The 19,394-nt window shown below is 33.3% G+C and overlaps 1 protein-coding gene across 1 annotated transcript; it reads left to right on the top strand.

Annotated features, from left to right (window-relative positions):
• Positions 1-14,040: 14,040 nt before the first annotated feature.
• On the top strand, positions 14,041-17,523 carry LOC108347800 (F-box protein At5g07670). Its single transcript, XM_017587226.2, has 2 exons — positions 14,041-15,347; positions 16,872-17,523. The coding sequence occupies exons 1-2, from the start codon at positions 14,182-14,184 to the stop codon at positions 17,134-17,136; spliced, it is 1,431 nt and encodes a 476-aa protein (XP_017442715.1). The 5' UTR covers positions 14,041-14,181; the 3' UTR covers positions 17,137-17,523.
• The last annotated feature ends 1,871 nt before the right edge of the window (positions 17,524-19,394 follow it).

The following is a 19,394-nucleotide window of genomic DNA, read 5'->3' on the forward strand; positions in this document are numbered from 1 at the left end:
TACGACATATATGGAAAGGTAATGATTATTGTTTGGACTAGGAATCAGAAGGGGAAATGGAAGAAAGGTAATCAAAAGGGAAATCAGAAAGGGGAAATGAAAGAAGAGGAATGGGATGAAGGGAGTGACAAAATTTGGGAAACTGGCACTCAGGAATATCTGTGATTTTCGAACTTGTGGAAAAAAGTTTAAGTGTAAAATTTTAGGAGGGGACAAATTAAAAAAAATGTAGGAAGGAAAGTGAAAAATGTATTATAATTTGGGTAGGTTTTAATCATTTTCAAAAAAGAATTTAAACCCCATTATTATTTTCATTTAGACAATCCACCATAATCATCCTAAATCATGCTAATTTGTGGGGGGGGGGGGGGTTCATAACTTCCACAAAATAACCCCCATTAAATAACAATTTTTTTATAGTACTAGCATATTAGTTGAAGAGCTTTTTGGGCGCTTGTTTGGAAATTCTTCAAGCGATAAGTTTCTTTTTTTCATTTGTTGTGGTTGATCTTTGCATGGTTTTCTTAGGTAGAAGTAGTACTAAAATTTTTACACCTTGCCTATGTATAAATCATGAAACTTGAATTGCACATATGTGTTTCTTCTTGTGTTGAGTTCTTCTTTTGCTATTTGATTGATAGCAAAACTCCAAAAACATATTTCATGTTGTTTAGTTGCATATCAAAAGATTTTGTTTACTTTTCTTCATGTCATAATAGTTACTTGCATGTTTTAATGCTTTCATGCTAAGAACTCATGATTTGAGCTCTTAACAGTCAAGATTGGGGAAAGTAAGACCATGAATGTATCTAAGATTCATAGAGTACCCTCTTTTCCAATGAGTTTAGTGTCTAAGATTGTTCTAGTTTGAAATAGAAAAGTAAATTACATTTTAACAATGAAAACTCCTAAAAACGAAAGAATTGAACATTTTAAACCCAATAAGAATGACATATAAATCAAGTTCATAGTGTGTACTTGATTAAATGTTTTCTCCTTGTTCAAAATAAATGCAGTAGTTTGTCTCTTTAAATTTTTAGTATATTATCAACTACTAAAAGATAATGTAAATCTCCATGTCCATAAACATTTCTCTACAAATGACTATTTCTCCTTGCAATATTCACCATGTGCATTGCACCATTGTTATCACTCAACAACTTCAACCTTTTTTTCCATCACAAAACCCTCTCCTGTAGCATACCACAACTCCTTTACTGCAACATAACTCATCTCCTTATGTATCCCTAATATCTCAAAATAATTTCATCTATTTGGATCATAAGACCATGTACTTGTTTCCCCACTATATTCAATTGTCCCACTACTAACTACCCACCATGACGGACCACCACTTCAAAAAAGTCCTTCATCATCTCATCCTATATAGAAATATATAACATGTACCCTGCCAAATATCCATGTCCACAAAAAGAACCGATATTATAACTCATACCTCTACAACAGTCAAACGCTATTTTGGATGGAGAACCATAATCGACAAACAAAGAAACACAATGTGGGCCTTATCAACAAATAGAATGCATAAACAATGCAAATAAAAAGAAACACAGACAAACACAAAAAAAAGGGTAAGCTAATATACCAAAAAGGCAAATCATACAACATTTAAAAATATATTAACACAAATAGTATTCATATCAATAAATCCTAAGATATGTAATCATTCATACTAAACTGAATCATCTAGATACATGTATTAATATCATACTCTGACAAGTTGTGTAATTGTGGTTGCCTCTACGTCTCTACAGACGCATTGCATATGAGTTTCATCTTACCATGCACAAGGTTAGTCCGTTAACCCCTTTGACCAAAGTAAAACCCCTAGACTAGGACTTTCTGCTCCTCTAATCACATACCTCATCCTTCTTTACTTGAGATTGTGTGGTTATTATAACATCAAGATAACTCCCAATATGGAATACATACATCAATACATACATTATTGAAACACCACCATAGAATCTCCCTAAGAAGTCCATAGAATTATGCCAACACATATACCATACTCATCATCATCACATTTCATACATGAATAAACACCATGCATACTTAGACATACAATAAGTACATTGTAATTTTACTTCAAACAACCATGGTAATCCACTTCAAAGAAATCAAAGAATTAGAAAATCTTAAAAATACACATTAACGCTCAGTCCAAGACCTCTCGCAAAAGAGAGCCCTTAGCGACAGTCATGGCGCTTAGCACCAAACCTTTTGCAGAAGATTTGTAGTTAGTGATAGTCCTAGCGTTTAGCGACATTCCTCTCGCAAAATATCTCGTCCAGTGACGTCATTTTGTCGCTCAGTGATATAGAACTAAATGGTTTCAAACATGTAGTGAAAAGTGGTGCTCAACGATGCCTTATCACCGCTCAACGCCAAACCATTCGAAAAATGGTTGCCCAACGGTAAAAATGGACGCTTAGTGGTCTGGAAAAAATTGTTTCCAGACTTGCAGAACCAAGCTTGTGCCACTCAACGTCATATAAGAAAACAACCACTCAAATCTATGATTTGGGGAAACAAGGACCTATTCAGATGATCAAATTGGTATTCATGACTTAATGTTTGGATCAAAAACAAGTTTTAGTGTCAGAGTACATACCAACTTGCTCAAATGGTCATATTCTCGGTTCCTCAGCTCAATATCAATTCAAACAAATTATAAGAAATATACAACAAAGGCAACACATATAAATTAGTAGCAATTCAACCAGTAATTCAATCAATCTCAGACAAACACAATATGCAATTTCACAGTCTTCAACCATCTAAAATTCTAAAGTAAGGTAATTAGCTTCCTTTATTTTGAGAATGACCAAACAACTTTAGAAATCCTCCAACAGCTCCAAAGCTCAAGAAACTCAATATGTTTCTACGAACAATAAAAACACGATCAGGATACACCATTAGGACCATTAATCAACACAGAGTCTTATAGAAAACTCAGACCTGTTAAGATATCGACAAGTGTACCGAATCATATCAAGTAATAATAAATGGTAAGACAAAGTATCGTTTCCCAAGAGACTCACGACACTAGACTATCATGCAATTACTTAACTAATTAAGACTTTGAAAAGCAAATGTTGGGGTTTTGAATGCAAAACAAGAAAGTAAACATGAATGCAAATTTGATCAATTGAAGAAAACACAATGATGAATGGATGATGTTGAAAATATGAGATGAATATGTTGTTGGGGTTTAAATTTCACTTAGTTTACTCTCATGCATATATGAATTCATCTTCTTCATTAATGTTAATATAACTTTTTAAATTACTTAAAACCCGATGTCTCGGCGAAGAAAGCCTATCCTTAATTACTAGATCACAATGTCTTGTATCACTAGTAATTAATTCTCCACTACGATTAGAAGCTTAAGATAACCAAAACTCGTATCCCTATGTCTAGGCAATACTGCTTTTGGGAGAAAAATTCTCCAGAACTAGGTTTCCCCGTATGTGTCCATATCACGAAAACCAATGATCGTGTCATGAATGAGTTAAACATAACAAGCATAGAGCAAAGAAGAATAACCCTAACAATTAATGAAAGAAGCATAAATAAATTGGAATAAATTCAAATACATGAGAGTTCACAAGGTTACATCATCCCCCAACAACAAATTGAATTTAGTTCCCCTTGTCATGGAGAAACTAAATGAACAATGGAATGAGAATGAAAGATAAATCCTAAAAATTGAAGAGGAGAGCTTTCGCATCCACTTCTGCCTCCAGAGATATGGAGAAAATTTGAGTTTTTGTCAATTTTGTCAAAGAATACTCTCTCTAGGTCGAGCAAATCCTTAAATAGGGCTGAATTGGATCATGGGCCAATGTTGACACCGCTCAATGCCCCAACTTAGGGCGCCCATGCGAGCTTGCGAGAGGATGGCGCTCAGCGCCCCAGACAGGGCGCCTAAGCGTGAAACGTTACAAGAAGATTGGCGCTTAGTGCCCCATAAAGGGCACTTAGGCGTGATTGCGAGGCTCCTGCGCTAAGGGCCCTAGAGGAGGGCACCCAAGCATCCTGCGACCTCTAGCAGTCTTCTCTTCTGGTGCTCTTTTTGTCCTTTCTGAGTTCTAACTTCTTGACATTTAACTCCTCTTCCAATTTATCCTAGTTTCCTACAAAATCAAGGGAATTTAGTGATAAAATCTTCAAATATAACCTCAATTCTCTTATTCATCAAAATAAACTAAAAACAAGAGAACAAACAAGTTTCTAAGTTAAAAAAGGTTCATTTGTTATCAAAATTTACTCTCAAATAACGGTGAAATCAACCGTTATCAAGACCCCACATGCAAGCTTAAAACGTTTGCATGCACAGAAAAACGCAAAACCAAAGGAAAAGAGTAGAGTCCAACTTACTCTTTTGTAGAAAATATTTAGATGAAAATGGAAAGCTCACCTCAAGGATCACCCTAATAGTCTCTAATCATCAAGCCGACAAGCCAAGAAGGAAAACCTTTTGAGAGAAATCAGATAATTCTAGAAAAGTTATTTCTAAAGAGAATATATTTTAAAATAATGAAATTAGTTCATAACAAAATTATTTATATTAAAATATTTTAATATTAAAATAATTGAGTCTCACTATTTTTAAATCACTACAACTTCTAAAATGTTATTTTCTAGAGTTTTACAATAAATATAAATATATTTAAAATTGTAGTTAGTTTTTATCATTATTTATTTTTAAAATGACTAAATTTAAAAAGAAAATCACTTAAAACGTAAAATTAAAATAATATGAGTAAAAAAGAAGGAACTATATATATATATATATATATATATATATATATATATATATATATATATATATATAATTAATGATAATGGTTAGTGCTATAACAAATAACTGAATTCGTACATATTTATTATCCTTTTGACTTACAAGTGGCTATAAACTAGTAACGAAATTTTCTTCGTAGGTGCCCCATTTTGCACCCAAAAATGCCCACATAGCACATTTAACACATGTTAGAATACAAAGCTAGAATTCGGATTTTAGAGAATGTGAATTTAGACATGTGTGTTTGACTTTTTGTATAGGAAAAACAAAGAATTTTGATTTTTGAAAAATCGAATTACGGTCACATTGTTTAAATTAAAAAGAAAAATTAAAGAAATTGATTTAAATAAATATATAATTATAATAAATATTAAGACTTTGTTTTCTATGTTTTAAATACAGTAAAATTATTAATTTAATTTATGGTAAAACTTCAAAATTTAAATTTGGACTTAAATTAATGATTAAATGATCTTATAAATAAATAAAATTGTAGCTTATATAAAATTTGGAATAATGTATACATATTTGAGAAATTGATTTTTTTTTGTTTTATTTTATTTATATAACTAATTGATATAAGGTATATACTAAGGTTAATTTTAATAGATAATTTAAAATTCAATGAATCGATTTAAATGAACGAGATAAGGTTTAAGATGTATTTTGCAACTTATTGATGATAAAATATACGTATTTTGTCTTAATATTAATTATATTTTATAATTTATTTGTATTAAAATTACTATTTCACAAAATAATATTTTTCATTAATTCATCTTCAATGTTTAATTACATAAAACATTTATATACAAAATTAATTTAAATAATTAGTTATACTTATATAATTTAATTTTTCAACAAAAAGAAAATACCTACAAAAAAATTGAAAATCTCATTTTTATAACAATGATACCGAAACAATTTAATGGATATATACTTCAAGTTATTTTTTTTTAATAAAATTGAAATTTAATATTTATGTTTTCATTATCATTTTAATGATAATAAAGTAAATTTTACAAAGGTTAGACCAAATCTGAAAAAATAAATCATTTCCATTTTTCATTCTCAATATAATTAATCATAATTGAATAACTTAATAAACTATTAATATTTAATAAAAAAATTCATTTTAAAATGTTATATTTAACGTGAAATTATTATAAAAACACCTATGTCATTGATTTAAATTTATTTATTAATTTTTTTAAAAAATATTAAACTTGATATATATATATATATATATATATATATATATATATATATATTGTATAGATTATGAATATAAAGATTAAATTAATTTCTCAAATATGTATATATTTTTCTAGATTTATATAATTAAGTTAATAATTTTATTTAACTATAAATTTATTTAAATTTCTAATTTTTGTTATCAATTAAATTTATGGATGATTGTATTTAATATGTAAAACAAAAAAACGACTCAACACGTCCAAGACAAAATGAATTTGTTAGAAACAAATTTTAAAGATTTCAAAGAAAATTTTGCTTAAAATGTTGATGATAAAACCAAATAATGAACTCGAAGGTAAATAAAGATTTAAGATAATAAAAAAAAACAAAATTACAAATTTTTTATACTAATTTGATTTTTTTCAAATATATATGACTTGAGTCAGCTTTTTCCTATTGACAACAAAAAATAAAAAACACTTATTGAAACACTTCTTAAAAAACTGCGTACATTAGGTAAATAAAAAGAATTAATTACCCATCATACACACACCAAAACACCAGGGCAAGATTTAGGTTGTGTTTCTTTGAATGGACTGTGTATCATATGAACTATTGAACGAACGATAAATGAAAAGAGTCGATCGATCTATCCGTCATTGGTCAGCATGATCAAATGATTTTGATCGTAATTGGACCTACAATGCTAATAAGCTGCTTCAAATGATAATTGAGCCAGCACTTAAGTGGTTGTTGGGCCAATGATCCAATAATTAATAAAATAATATCTGGTTAAAGATATTAGATAAACCAAATCTAAAAGTATTTGGTTGAAGATATTGATAAACAGGATTTTCAGGTAATTTGTTTATATCTTAATTTATTTATATTTTATTGGACTTTTATCAGTTTAGGACCCATAAGGTAAATTATAAATACAAAACCAGGGCCACAAGTCAAGTACGTTTTCACTTATGCATTATACACTTTCCCCTACTCTTCAAATATTCAAACAGTGTCAGCCAAACACTAATTGTCTCATTAAGAGCGGACGTTCTTCAACCACACGCCTAACTTGAGCGTCGGAGTACCTTTTGCAGGTACATCCTCCCTCGTCAAGAAGGAGATTGATCGGTTCGTGCCAATACGGAACGGTCGACAACAGGACATTGCAGGAGCACGAGCGACCCATCGGAGGACGAGCGTCCAGTTTATAGTGCAGGAGAGCGAGCGTTTGGAAGTAGGAAGGACACATCAGGAGGTTAGTCTCTCGGTCCCAGAAATATTTGCAGAAACAGATTGCACTATGCAAAGCAATTCTTGCATACGGATATGTATGATTTCTCACATTACAATAATACACAAATTTGAAGGAGAATAAGATGTGAGAGGACTCCTAGCTTCAAACTTGCGCTAGGGAGGAAGGGATTTGTGGGTGGTTAGGGTGTGTTTACGTTTTTGTTATTACATACATTGATATATATTTACAAAGACAGTTTCATACAATGAGTTTATAAATTATATTATATATATAGTACCGTACGGTCTCTCAGTAACCTATGTATCGTACGGTTTCTCGGCACCACCAGACTAGGTCGTCCTCAAACCACGCTGACCATCAGGTCGGTCGACCATCTAGGACGATCAATCATCAGGCTGACCATTTAGGCTGACCATCAAGCTGGTCGACCATCCAGGATGATCAACCACCAGGCCGACCACCCAGGCCGACCACGTGGTTAGATTATAAACGATAATAACTCATTAAAACTCTAATACAGATTAAGGTGTGATTGGACCGTCATTAGGCCAGCGAAAGGTAAAGGTCCATCACAACTAGTATAAATAAAGGTCTCAAGTATGACTTTAAGATCACGATGCACAATATATGCATTACTTGTTGTGCCAAGTGCTCGGTTACATTACTAACTTAACCGTCGGAGTGCCTTAGACAGGTATCCACCCACCCGGCTTGGACAAGGAGAAGGGAGAACAGGCAACGTAACTTGAAGGACGGAAGACAACCAGGAGTGTTGAGCATCGAACGTCTGGTCTTCAAGACAACCTGGAGTGCTAAGCAGCGAGCGTCCGGTCTTTAACACAACTAGGAGTGCTTTGAGCAGGGTCCGTCTGATTTTCAAGTCAACCTGGAGTGCTTTGAGTAAGGGACTTAAACCCTATACCCGAAACATTTTGGCGCTCACCGTGGGGCCAAGCGGCATCCCTTGTGATCCACAAGGAACCAGACAAGGACGCAGTCTCAGCATCACTATATGTTGACCCGGCCCCTGCATATTGATCCAAATTGTAGAAACTCTCACCATCAACGTCAACAAGCTTCCACGGATTTACAGATAACTATTTTGATATAGCCATCTTAAATTCATTTTATTATTCAAGATTTATTCAGGGTGCAATGACGCATTCACAACTTAGCCAAATTTGGCTCCAACATAACCATTGTCAACTTGGTCGGGCGATGAACAACGAGTTCCTAAAGGAACCACTGTCAACTTGGTCGGGCGATGAACAACGAGTTCATTACAGAACCATTGTCGTCCGATTCCAGATAAAGCCTAAGTTGATGAACGGCGAATTCCTAAAGGAACCATTATCAACTTGGTCGGGCGGTGAACAACGAGTTCATTACATAACCACTACCGCCCGATTCCAGATAAAGCCCAAGTTGATGAACGACGAGTTCCTAAAAGAAACACTATCAAATTGGTTGGGCGGTGAACGACGAGTTCATTACAGAACCACTACCGCCCGATTCCAGATAAAACTTACGTTGGTGAACGACACGTTCTGCAGATGAACCAACGTCACCATCCAACCTTACATTGGCCTCAATTATCCTACCCGACCTTCCATGGCCTCACAAATGCTTCACCAATTTTGGCAACAAACGTTCAACTATTCGGATGTCCGTCCTCAACTATCCGGCCTTCCATGGCCTACCCGGCCTTCCATGACCTCACAAATGCTTCGCCAAATTTGGCAACAAACGTTCGGACGTCTGTCCTCAACTATCCGGCCTTTCATGGCCTATCCGGCCTTCCATGGACTCACAAATACTTAGCCAAATTTGGCATCAAATGTTCAAATATTCGGTCGTCTGTCTTCAACCACCCGGCCTTCCATGGCCTATCCGGCCTTCCATGGCCTCACATAGTTAGCCAAATTTGTCAACAAACGTTCAACTATTCGGACGTCCGTCCTCAACTATCCGGCCTTCCGTGGCCTACCCGGCCGTCCATGACCTCACAGGTACTTAGCCAAATTTGGCATCAACACTCAAGCATTTGGTCGTCCGGTCTCAATTGCTCGGTCGTCCATGGCCTCACAGGTATTTAGCCAAATTTGGCATCAGCATTCAAGCATTTGGCCATTCGGCCTCAATTGCTCGGCCGTCCATGACCTCAACTGTTTGGCCTCCAATTGCCTCACAAGTACTTAGCCAAATTTAGCTTCAAGCATTTAACCATTCGGCCTTACATTGGCCTCAACTTGTCGGCCTCCCGTGGCCTCAACCGTTCGACCTTACATTGGCCTTAACTTCTTGGCCTCCCGTGGCCTCACCCGTCTGGTCATACCTTGACCTCTCAAGTACTTTCTTAAACATGTCCTCATAGGTATTCGACCAACATTTGGCCTCAAGCGTTGAGCCTCAACCGTCCGACTCAACTCGGCCTCCTGTGGCCTCATGTTCATCGACAACCATTCAACCATACCACAAACGAATCTAGGCCGACCTCACCGAAGGTCGGCGACCGTGGATCTTCACCAAAGAAATCCCGGTTGACTTCACCGAAGGCCGGTGACCATATATCTTCACAGGTACTACAAGTGTTCAACCATTCGGCCATACCCCAAAGGAATCTCGGCTAGCCTCACGAAGGTCGGCGACCGTGGATCTACATCGAAGGAACCCCGGCCAGCCCCATCAAAATTTAATGACTGTCGATCTCCACGACATGTCACTTTAACAAGTTCAATAGCCTGTCCAACTCGGCCGATAAGGGCACGACCCAGTTTTGTCTTCAAACCACTCATCTTAATCAAACGAACAAAGAGTGCATAGAGACGAAAGCCAACCAGAGAACTCATCCTTTCTAGGAAGGCCATGTACAGAACCCCTTCACAAATTAACATCATGCTCGGACTTCGGGGGCTTGTGCACCGTACGGTCTCCCAACACCTTGTGTACCGTACAGTCTCCCGACACCACCAGACTAGGTCGTCCTCAGACCAGGCCGACCATCTAGGACGATCAACCACCAGGCCGACCATCAAGCTAGCCGACCATCCAGGATGATCAACCACCAGGCCGACCATCCAGGTCGACCACATGGTTAGATTATAAACGATAATAACTCATTAAAACCATAACGTAGATTAAGGTGTGATTGGCCCATCATTAGGCCAGCGAAAGGTAAAGGTCCATCACAATTAGTATAAATAAAGGTCTTATATATGACTTTAAGATCACGATGCACAATATATGCATTATTTGTTGTGCCAACACTCGGTTACATTACTAACTTGAGCGTCGGAGTGCCTTGGACAAGTTCCCACCCACCCGGCTTGGATAAGGAGAAGGGAGAACGAACAACGTAACTTGAAGGATGGAAGACAACCAGGAGTGCTGAGCAGCGAACGTCCGGTCTTCAAGACAACTTGGAGTGCTAAGCAGCGAACGTCCGGTCTTCAACACAACCGGGAGTGCTTTGAGCAGGGTTCGTCCGATCTTTAAGTCAACCTGGAGTGCTTTGAGTAAGAGACTTCAACCATATACCCGAAAACACACACACACACACACACATATATATATATATATATATATATATATATGTGTGTGTGTGTGTGTGTGTGTGTGTGTGTGTGTGTGTAATATGACAAGACTTTTATTTTCAATTTTGCCAAAGACTGAGAGGATTTGTGGGTATATACGTTTTTTTTCTACATGACATTGATATGTATTTATAGGGAGAAGAACCAGTTTATTGAATTTATAGATTATGTATAGGTTTAATTATTCAAAGGATTTCCACTTTCAAGGTAATGGGTCTATTTGATTCTCGCTTTTAAAAAAAGTATCAACTTCATCCATAATTAGTTTAATGTGTATCAATCAAGTGTTAATTTTTTATTGACAATGTTAATTGTGTGATGATGTGGTAAAATAATGTAGTGATGTGGAAAAATACATTTGCAAAGTGTAAAAATATAATAAATAAAAAAAAGGAAAATAACAACACAGTAACATCAAATTCGAATCATCATCTTCTTTATTTCTCCACACACTTAGTCTACATCTGTTTTTCCCCTCCACTCACACATTTTATCAATTCTCCCCACATATTTTCCATAAAATGGAACAAGCATTAAGTTCAAAATTTTCAAGATTGTTTCTCATTCAAGACAATTAAAACTTCTCCTCGTTTTGCCAATGTAAAATCCAAGAAAGCGATGGTGGCTCATAGATCTTAAGGATCTTACAATAGTCCTCTATATTCATTTTGGTCAAAACTGAATTGTGAGCGAAAAAGTTTGTCTTTTTGTTGCAGGGGGTGAAGAAAAGTTATGTGCTTTCTTGGGCTTAGAAGGAAAAAGAAAGAGTTAAGTTTGACTATGTGCACATAGCTAGAAAAGGGGTTGTGCTGGAGAGTCTAATAACACTAAATCTACTAGTGCTAGTTGTGAAGGAAGAAAAAGAGAAAGGAATGATGTTGCCAATGCCAATGGTGCCTAAAGTCACAGGCAACACCAACAAGATCGGAAGGAGGTGAGGACAATGGCGGTTTTAACGTTCCAACGTTATCTTGGGTTCTTGTTGTGTTCTTGTGGTGGTGTTTGGTGCTCGAAGTCATTGGCCATAACTCTAGTCTTGGAACTCCCATTCCATTCTGACGTGGTGGTGGAGGAGGCCCCTTTCGAACTCAGTAATTTGTTTTAAACCCTAATCCCAAATTTCCATCTTAGAAAACATTAACGGATTACATGTTGCAAATGTGTTTTGTTACATCACCACACAGTTACCGCTGCCAATGACAAATTAAAAAAATAAATTTGATTGATGCACATTAAACTAATCGTGGATAAAGTTAATACTTCTTTTAGAAACGAGGACCAAGTAGGCATGAAAACCACCCAAACAATTAAACCATATATATATTGATTATATATAGGTTAACAAAATGGTAATTAATTCCTTGAATTTATATATATATATATATATATATATAATTCATTATTATTAATAATAATATATTAGTTTTAACTATAAAGATTAAATAATATTATTATATTTTAATATATTAATTTTTTTCATTTTAATATATGTACCAAATCATTCAAATGGATTACGCATTGCAAATGTGTTTTGTTACATCACCACACAATTAACGCTGTCAAAATGAAAAATTAAAGAAATAAACTTCTAACTATGGATGAAGTTGATAGTTTCTTAAAAATGAAGACCAAGTAAACATGTTACCTTAAAAGTGTGAATTATCCAAACAATTAAATCTTTTATATATATATATATATAATAATTATTATTTATTATTATTAATTCATTATTATTATTATTAATATATTAGTTTTAAGGATAAAATAATAATATTATATTTTAATTCATTATTTTTTTTATATTAACATATTTACCAAATCATTCACAAATTCTCATAAATCTCTCTTTCATTTAAAACTCAGTTTTACGAAAGAAACATAACCTTACAAATTAGATAATAAGATAGGAAGAAATATCACTTGACATGTGATAGATTTATAATCAATGAGAGAAAAAGCTTCACTGCTTAATTTTTATAATTATTAACCGATATAATAGATTATTATATTCTTATTGTAACACAAAACATTTTGAACCATGACAATTGATTATTCATTATTCATGATCGAATATCAACGAAAACTTAACACCAAATTGAGATAATCAATTATTTCTTATTCCTAATAGATTAACATAATTGATTTTCATGTTAAAAAAAACAAATTTCAAATGTAAAAATACTCGTGATTATCTTAAAGATTAAAGCATGTTTTACATTTTAATTATACTCAGATAATGAACAATAGTAGGGATCGAAGTTACTATGACAAAAATTGCATGTATTATCAAAATTATCATTAAATTAACATATCATACTGTCATGCTTTACTAACAAAATATTAATCTTAGTTTTATTTGAGAATTTATTTCAATTCTTAACATATAAAAATATTTGTAAAACAATAATATGTTTTAGTTAATTAATTCCATATTATTATTTAAAAAAAATCATAATTTGGTTACTAAAAAATCTAAATTGTGACTATTTTCCAACACGAGAAAAGAAAAACACCGTCTAAAATTCGATTCCCAAAAGTCTCAGAACCTACTAACAGCTGATTTTAATGTTATAGTAAATGAGTTATAGTTTTGTTAAAAAGAATTGATTTTAATTTTTTTTATTCTTCTTATTTTCAATTTTGGTGATTTTGTTTATATTTTTCTCCAACCTATGTATTTTCTTAAAGGAAATACATATATTATAACTTTGTACCTTGTAACTTAGCTTGTCGATGTTGATTCTTGTCTGTGTACTCATAATCATATCAATAATTCAATTTCTAATAGGAAATATAATCCATATTACATGGTAAAGAACAAATTGAGTAATTAAATAGAAAATAAACAAGATAAAATATATAGGCACAAAATTAAATATATGAAGATGTATATCAAAAGATAACAAACTGGTGAGTTGAAAATATGGTAAAAAAAGAGTTAAGTGAGTTTAATGAATATGTTGTAAAACTCTTCTTATTTACTAATTTGGTATAACTTTAGTGTCATTATTGGTAAATTCATTAATAAAAAATATAAAGAGATTATAATTTGTCTGTAGTGGTATGAAAAGCAGGAAGAAGAAAACAAAAAGAAAAAAAAGAAAATGATTGGAAAATAATAAAAAGAAAATAGAGACCCACAAGAAAAAGGGTTGTTAAGATATAGATATAGATTATAGGCAGATAGCTCCACAAACAATGCCGAACACCAAACACGCCCCAACAACAACAACACTCTGCTCCACTTCACTGATAATCGGGAATGCGAAGCTTCTTAACACCACCACCTCTTCCTCCAAACGATGTCGTTTCACTCCAACTCCAAAACCAACCCTAGTTTCTCTCCTCAGCCACCGTTAAATCCCTGGCTCAACTCCTCCGCCGCCGCCGCCGCCGCAGCAGCAGCTGAACCACTCAACCCTATGGTCCTCGCCATGCACCTTTCCGACCCCAAATCCAAAACCCTAATCCCCAATTCCACGCTGATACTAATGGACCGAACCCTGCTGCTCTCCGACGAGATTCTCATCAGAATCTTCCAGAAGCTTCCAGATTCGCAGCGAAACTCGAATTCTCTCGTCTGCAAGCGCTGGATGAACCTTCAGGGTCGGTTGGTCCGAACCTTGCGGGTCCTCGACTGGAACTTCGTGCTCTCGGGTCGGTTAACCCACCGCTTCCCGAACCTGAACCACGTCGATTTGGTTCCGGGTTCGTTCGCTTCACCGCAAGACTTAGCCAACATTGTAGTGAGTCACAAGCTGGTTTCGCTGCGCGTGGATTCCACGTGGAGTGTGGAAAATCTGTTACCTAGTGAGGCCGTTGACGCGGGTCTCAGATCGCTTTCGGGCGGCTGCCCCAATCTACGGAAGCTCGAGGTCGCCGGTGCCAGCGAGGCCGGGATTTCGACTGTTGGTTCTGAGTGCGCCACGCTCCAGGAGCTCGAGCTGCAGCGGTGCGACGACGCCGTCTTGCGCGGCGTTGCGGCGTGTCGGAATTTGCAGATTTTGAAATTGGTTGGGAGTTTGAAAGGGTTCTATGATTCCGTGGTTTCGGATATTGGGTTCACGATTCTGGCGCAGGGGTGTAGGAGGCTGGTGAAGTTGGAGCTTGTTGGGTGTGAGGGGAGTTTCGATGGGGTTAAGGCGATTGGGCAGTGCTGTGTGATGTTGGAGGAGTTGGTGATTGTTGATCATAGGATGGATGATGGGTGGCTCGCGGGGCTTTCGTTTTGCGAAAATTTGAAGACTTTGAGGATTCAGTCGTGTAAAGTGATTGATAGAAGCCCTGGATTGGAGGAGCATTTGGGATGCTGTGAGGCCCTTGAAAGGTTGCATTTGCAGCAGTGCCAGTTAAGGGATAGGAATGGCGTGGGAGCGTTGTTTTCGGTGTGTAGGAATGCTAGGGACATTGTTCTTCAGGATTGCTGGGGGTTGGATAATAGCACCTTGAGTTTGGCTATTGTTTGCAGGTAATGTATTAAATTGGGGATCTTTTTTTATCTTTTCAACTTGGATGCAGTTAGTTAGGTTTTCAATTCTTTTCAATTACAATTTCAGTTTCATTTCGGTAATTAGTGTACTGATTGTTTGCATTAAATGCTAACATGTGTAACTGAAGTGGAATTATGATTCTGATCGGAGAACTATGTGAAAAACACTTCAGAAACTGGATCTAAGTTTTGTCCTTTTTTCTTCTCAGGTTAATTTTTACTTTGAATTTGAATTTGTAAATGTGCAAATGGATTTGGCCCGTGGTAAAATTGGGTTTGCCTTTTTTTAATAAAAGAAAAATAAATTGTAATATGAGAAAACAAAGACAGGAATCAGGATTTAATTAAAATGCATTGAGCAGTGTAAAGAGTTCTTGTTCTGCAAATGGGTTGCCAGTATTAGGAAGGATGTTGTTAACATTTTGTGAAACATCTTGATTTAAATTTTGAATTATAATAGTTTTTACTGTCATTTTACCATGGATTGTCGTGTATTTGTAAAATTATTGTTTTTTGTAATAATTACTTTAAAATTTATATATTTTAGCTGAATTCTGATAGTATAAGACAACATTAAGCTCATATATACATATATATATATATATATGTATATATATATATATATATATATATATATATGTATATATATATATATATATGTATATATCTATGTATGTATATATCTATGTATGTATATATGTGTATATATACATATATATATATATACATATATATATATATATACATATATATGTATATATATGTATGTATATATCTATGTGTGTATATATCTATGTGTGTATATATCTATGTGTGTATATATCTATGGATGTATATATGTGTATATGTATATACATAGATATATACATACATAAATATATACATACATAAATATATACATACATATATATACATATATACATATATATATATATATATATATTATAGCCTTTTTTAAAATTTATGTATGTTGATTTGAATTTTTGAATTATAATTGTTTATTAAATCGACACCTTTTAAATTTTGGATAATGTACTTTTGTTCTCCTGCTTTAAACATTTTCCCGCTTCAATAAAGTCAAATTGATGAAATTTATGTAGTTTGTAGGTGTAAAATTGTGTTACTAGCATGGCATCGTCTATAGAGAGAAATCTTAAAGCTTATGAAGTTGAAAATAAGTACTTGTAACTTGTGGTTTCATTGTGGTCCAGGAGTTTATATTGCTTTTTAGAGTTTATCTTTAAGTTTTCCTTTTTGTGATCTTCAGTCGGGGATCACTTTATTTTAAAACGTACGATTTCTTGCAGCATCAAAGAACACTGATAGTACTGATATCTTTATACTTTAATTATTTATCATATAACGTATCATTAGTTAGCATTGAATTGTTTATCATCAAAGAACAAGTTATGCAATCCTTAGTGGATAAGTTATATGGATGTGTTGTCGATAAACTGAGATTATTTGTTACTTACATTACAGTTGTTACTGGTCTATTTTCAGGCGGGTGAAATTGTTTTACGTGGAAGGATGCTCGTTGCTTACAACAGAAGGTTTGGAGTCCGTAATTGAGCATTGGAAGGAGCTAGAGTGCCTTAGAGTAGAGTCATGTAAAAATATAAAGGATAGTGATATCTCTCCTGAACTTGCAACCTTGTTTTCTACTCTGAAAGAGTTGAAATGGAGGCCAGATACAAAATACCTTTTCCCTTCTGATATGGGCATTGGCATGGGAAAGAAAGGTGGTAAATTTTTTAAGAGAACATGATATGATACATCCGTATTCACTATGTAGCAGAATCTAGGCCATGGTATTAGGAACATATCATATATATTCTCACTCACTGATTATAGTGAAATTTGTACCATTTTGTGATCACGTAGTTTAGTTTAGATGATTCATAACTAGAATATATCATTGATAAGGGGAGATTGTTACTTATATTTCTACCCTTTCACCAACAGTGTAATTACCTATAAGCCCAACCCACTTGATTCCATGATGAAATAGGGTAACATGTTCCCCTGCAGTTTTTACTGTTCTTTTGTTTCTGCAACTAGAATAAGGAACATAACCAAAGATGTAATTGTATGTATGCAGAACACACAGATGACTTCAAGTTGAGAATTGGACCCCTTTGTTTCTTAGATTCTATTTATTTATTCATTTCTTAATGAGTAACTCTTGAGTTTGGTAGAAGCATTGCAACCGTTGTATGTGGGGCTATGGCATATTTTGGATGTCATAAAGTTTGCAAGGGATGCTTTTGAAGATGTGATTAGTAATTGAACTTTGGATGATTATGCAAACCATCATTGACATTTAAGAGACTTAATGATAATCCATTTGTCTTATATATGAACTCCAATTAGTGTAATCTCCTTACAGAAAGGTAAATTATCAAGATAATCATTGCCTGCACTAGGAATTTTTAACAGATATTTTATATTTTAGAGGATTTAAATCACTCTGTTCAGGTTTATTAATAAAGTTCAACATTTAAAATGTATCTTTCATTTTCTTTTTCATAATGAATAAACTAAATTATCATACCCAATTAATAATTTAATTTAGATTTAAAAGCTTTAATTGATTTATCCAAACAAAACATCTACAAAATAACACATAAGTTAGCAATTTAAATTTAAAATTTTCTGAAATTTTAATTTTTCAATCCAATAATCTTAAACTGTTTTTTTATCGAATTAATTCTCTGAAAACATTTATTTCAAGTTAATAGTTAAAATAATTAAAAATTATCACCAAATTTATCTTCAAAAAATAAATTATTTATATAATATAGTAAAATTATGTTGGTACTGAATTAATTATTTGGAAAGTTTTATTTCAAGTTAGTCGTTTAGAAAATAAAGTGGTGTTGTTTTGTTTTGCACACTGAAAAAACAACGTTTAAATAATTACAATATTAACAAAATTTATCTCGAATAAAGCTGAAGTTGTGAAACAAATAATTCTTACATTTAAATAAAATTAAAAAGTAGGATCTCGGATTTATAAGACATTTTTATTTAAATAAGATAATATGATATAAAATTTAAAACTCTAAACCTTGAGTAAAGGCATTTTCATTGTAAAGAATGTTATTGGATATCATTACGATAAGATGTGTGATCTCAAATTTAAATAATAAAATATATCTTTGTCAATAAATAAAAAAATATTAATAAGAATGTTAATTTTTGTATTTAAGTAAAAGTTTTCAACGAAGTTAAAAGTAATCTAATACAAATTAAAAAAAAAAAACTAAGATTTCATAAGACAATAAGTTATAAGGATAAAACAATATTTTATGTTGTGAAAATAAATCTATGTCAATAACTAAATAAAACGTTAATTAGGGTGTTAATATTATTAAAGGTGGTAAAAAATTAGTAATAGATTAAAACAAATTTTTTTGTTGATTTGAATTTTATTTATAGAATATTTAAATAATATTATATTATCTATTATTTCTCTAATATACACATATACACGTAGGAGGAAAATTTAATATATTAAACTTAATTCATAACATAACATTGTTTTAAGAAAATCAGATATTGTAATTATATTTTTTTATCTAAAATATACTTAATAGGATTACAGGAAAGACCAAAAAGGCATTTTTTTAAAAATTATTACCAAAATTGTCATATGACCCATTCCCATCACCTAAGATCACATTTTGTCATGTGAAACTCAAGATTAACCTAATGGAAGCCAATTTTTAGTTCTACTGGGGTGATGTTATGAAACTTCATTACCAGCATTTAGTTCTTCTAAGTTAAATTAGAAGGAAAATATATATTTATCATAGTATATTTAGATATAATTGAATCTCGATGTAAATTAATTTATATTTTAAAATATTTATTGAAATATAACTCATCTAAGAATTCTTCTGTTTCTTTGTTCCTACTTAAATTCTTATTTCATTCTTAAACTTCATAACAGACTCCTACTTTTAATATACACTGCATTTTTTTAATTAACTAAACAGAGTCAGACATGTTAATGTTAACAAC

Source organism: Vigna angularis, chromosome 11, assembly GCF_016808095.1.
Source record: "Vigna angularis cultivar LongXiaoDou No.4 chromosome 11, ASM1680809v1, whole genome shotgun sequence".
In the NCBI taxonomy this organism is placed as follows: Eukaryota; Viridiplantae; Streptophyta; class Magnoliopsida; order Fabales; family Fabaceae; genus Vigna; species Vigna angularis.

Excerpts from the sequence above, each read along its gene's own strand:
- LOC108347800 (XM_017587226.2), top strand. The coding sequence starts at position 14,182 with ATGTCGTTTCACTCCAACTCCAAAACCAACCCTAGTTTCTCTCCTCAG. Across the intron at positions 15,348-16,871 it reads AGTTTGGCTATTGTTTGCAG|GCGGGTGAAATTGTTTTACG; the intron begins GTAATGTATTAA and ends GTCTATTTTCAG.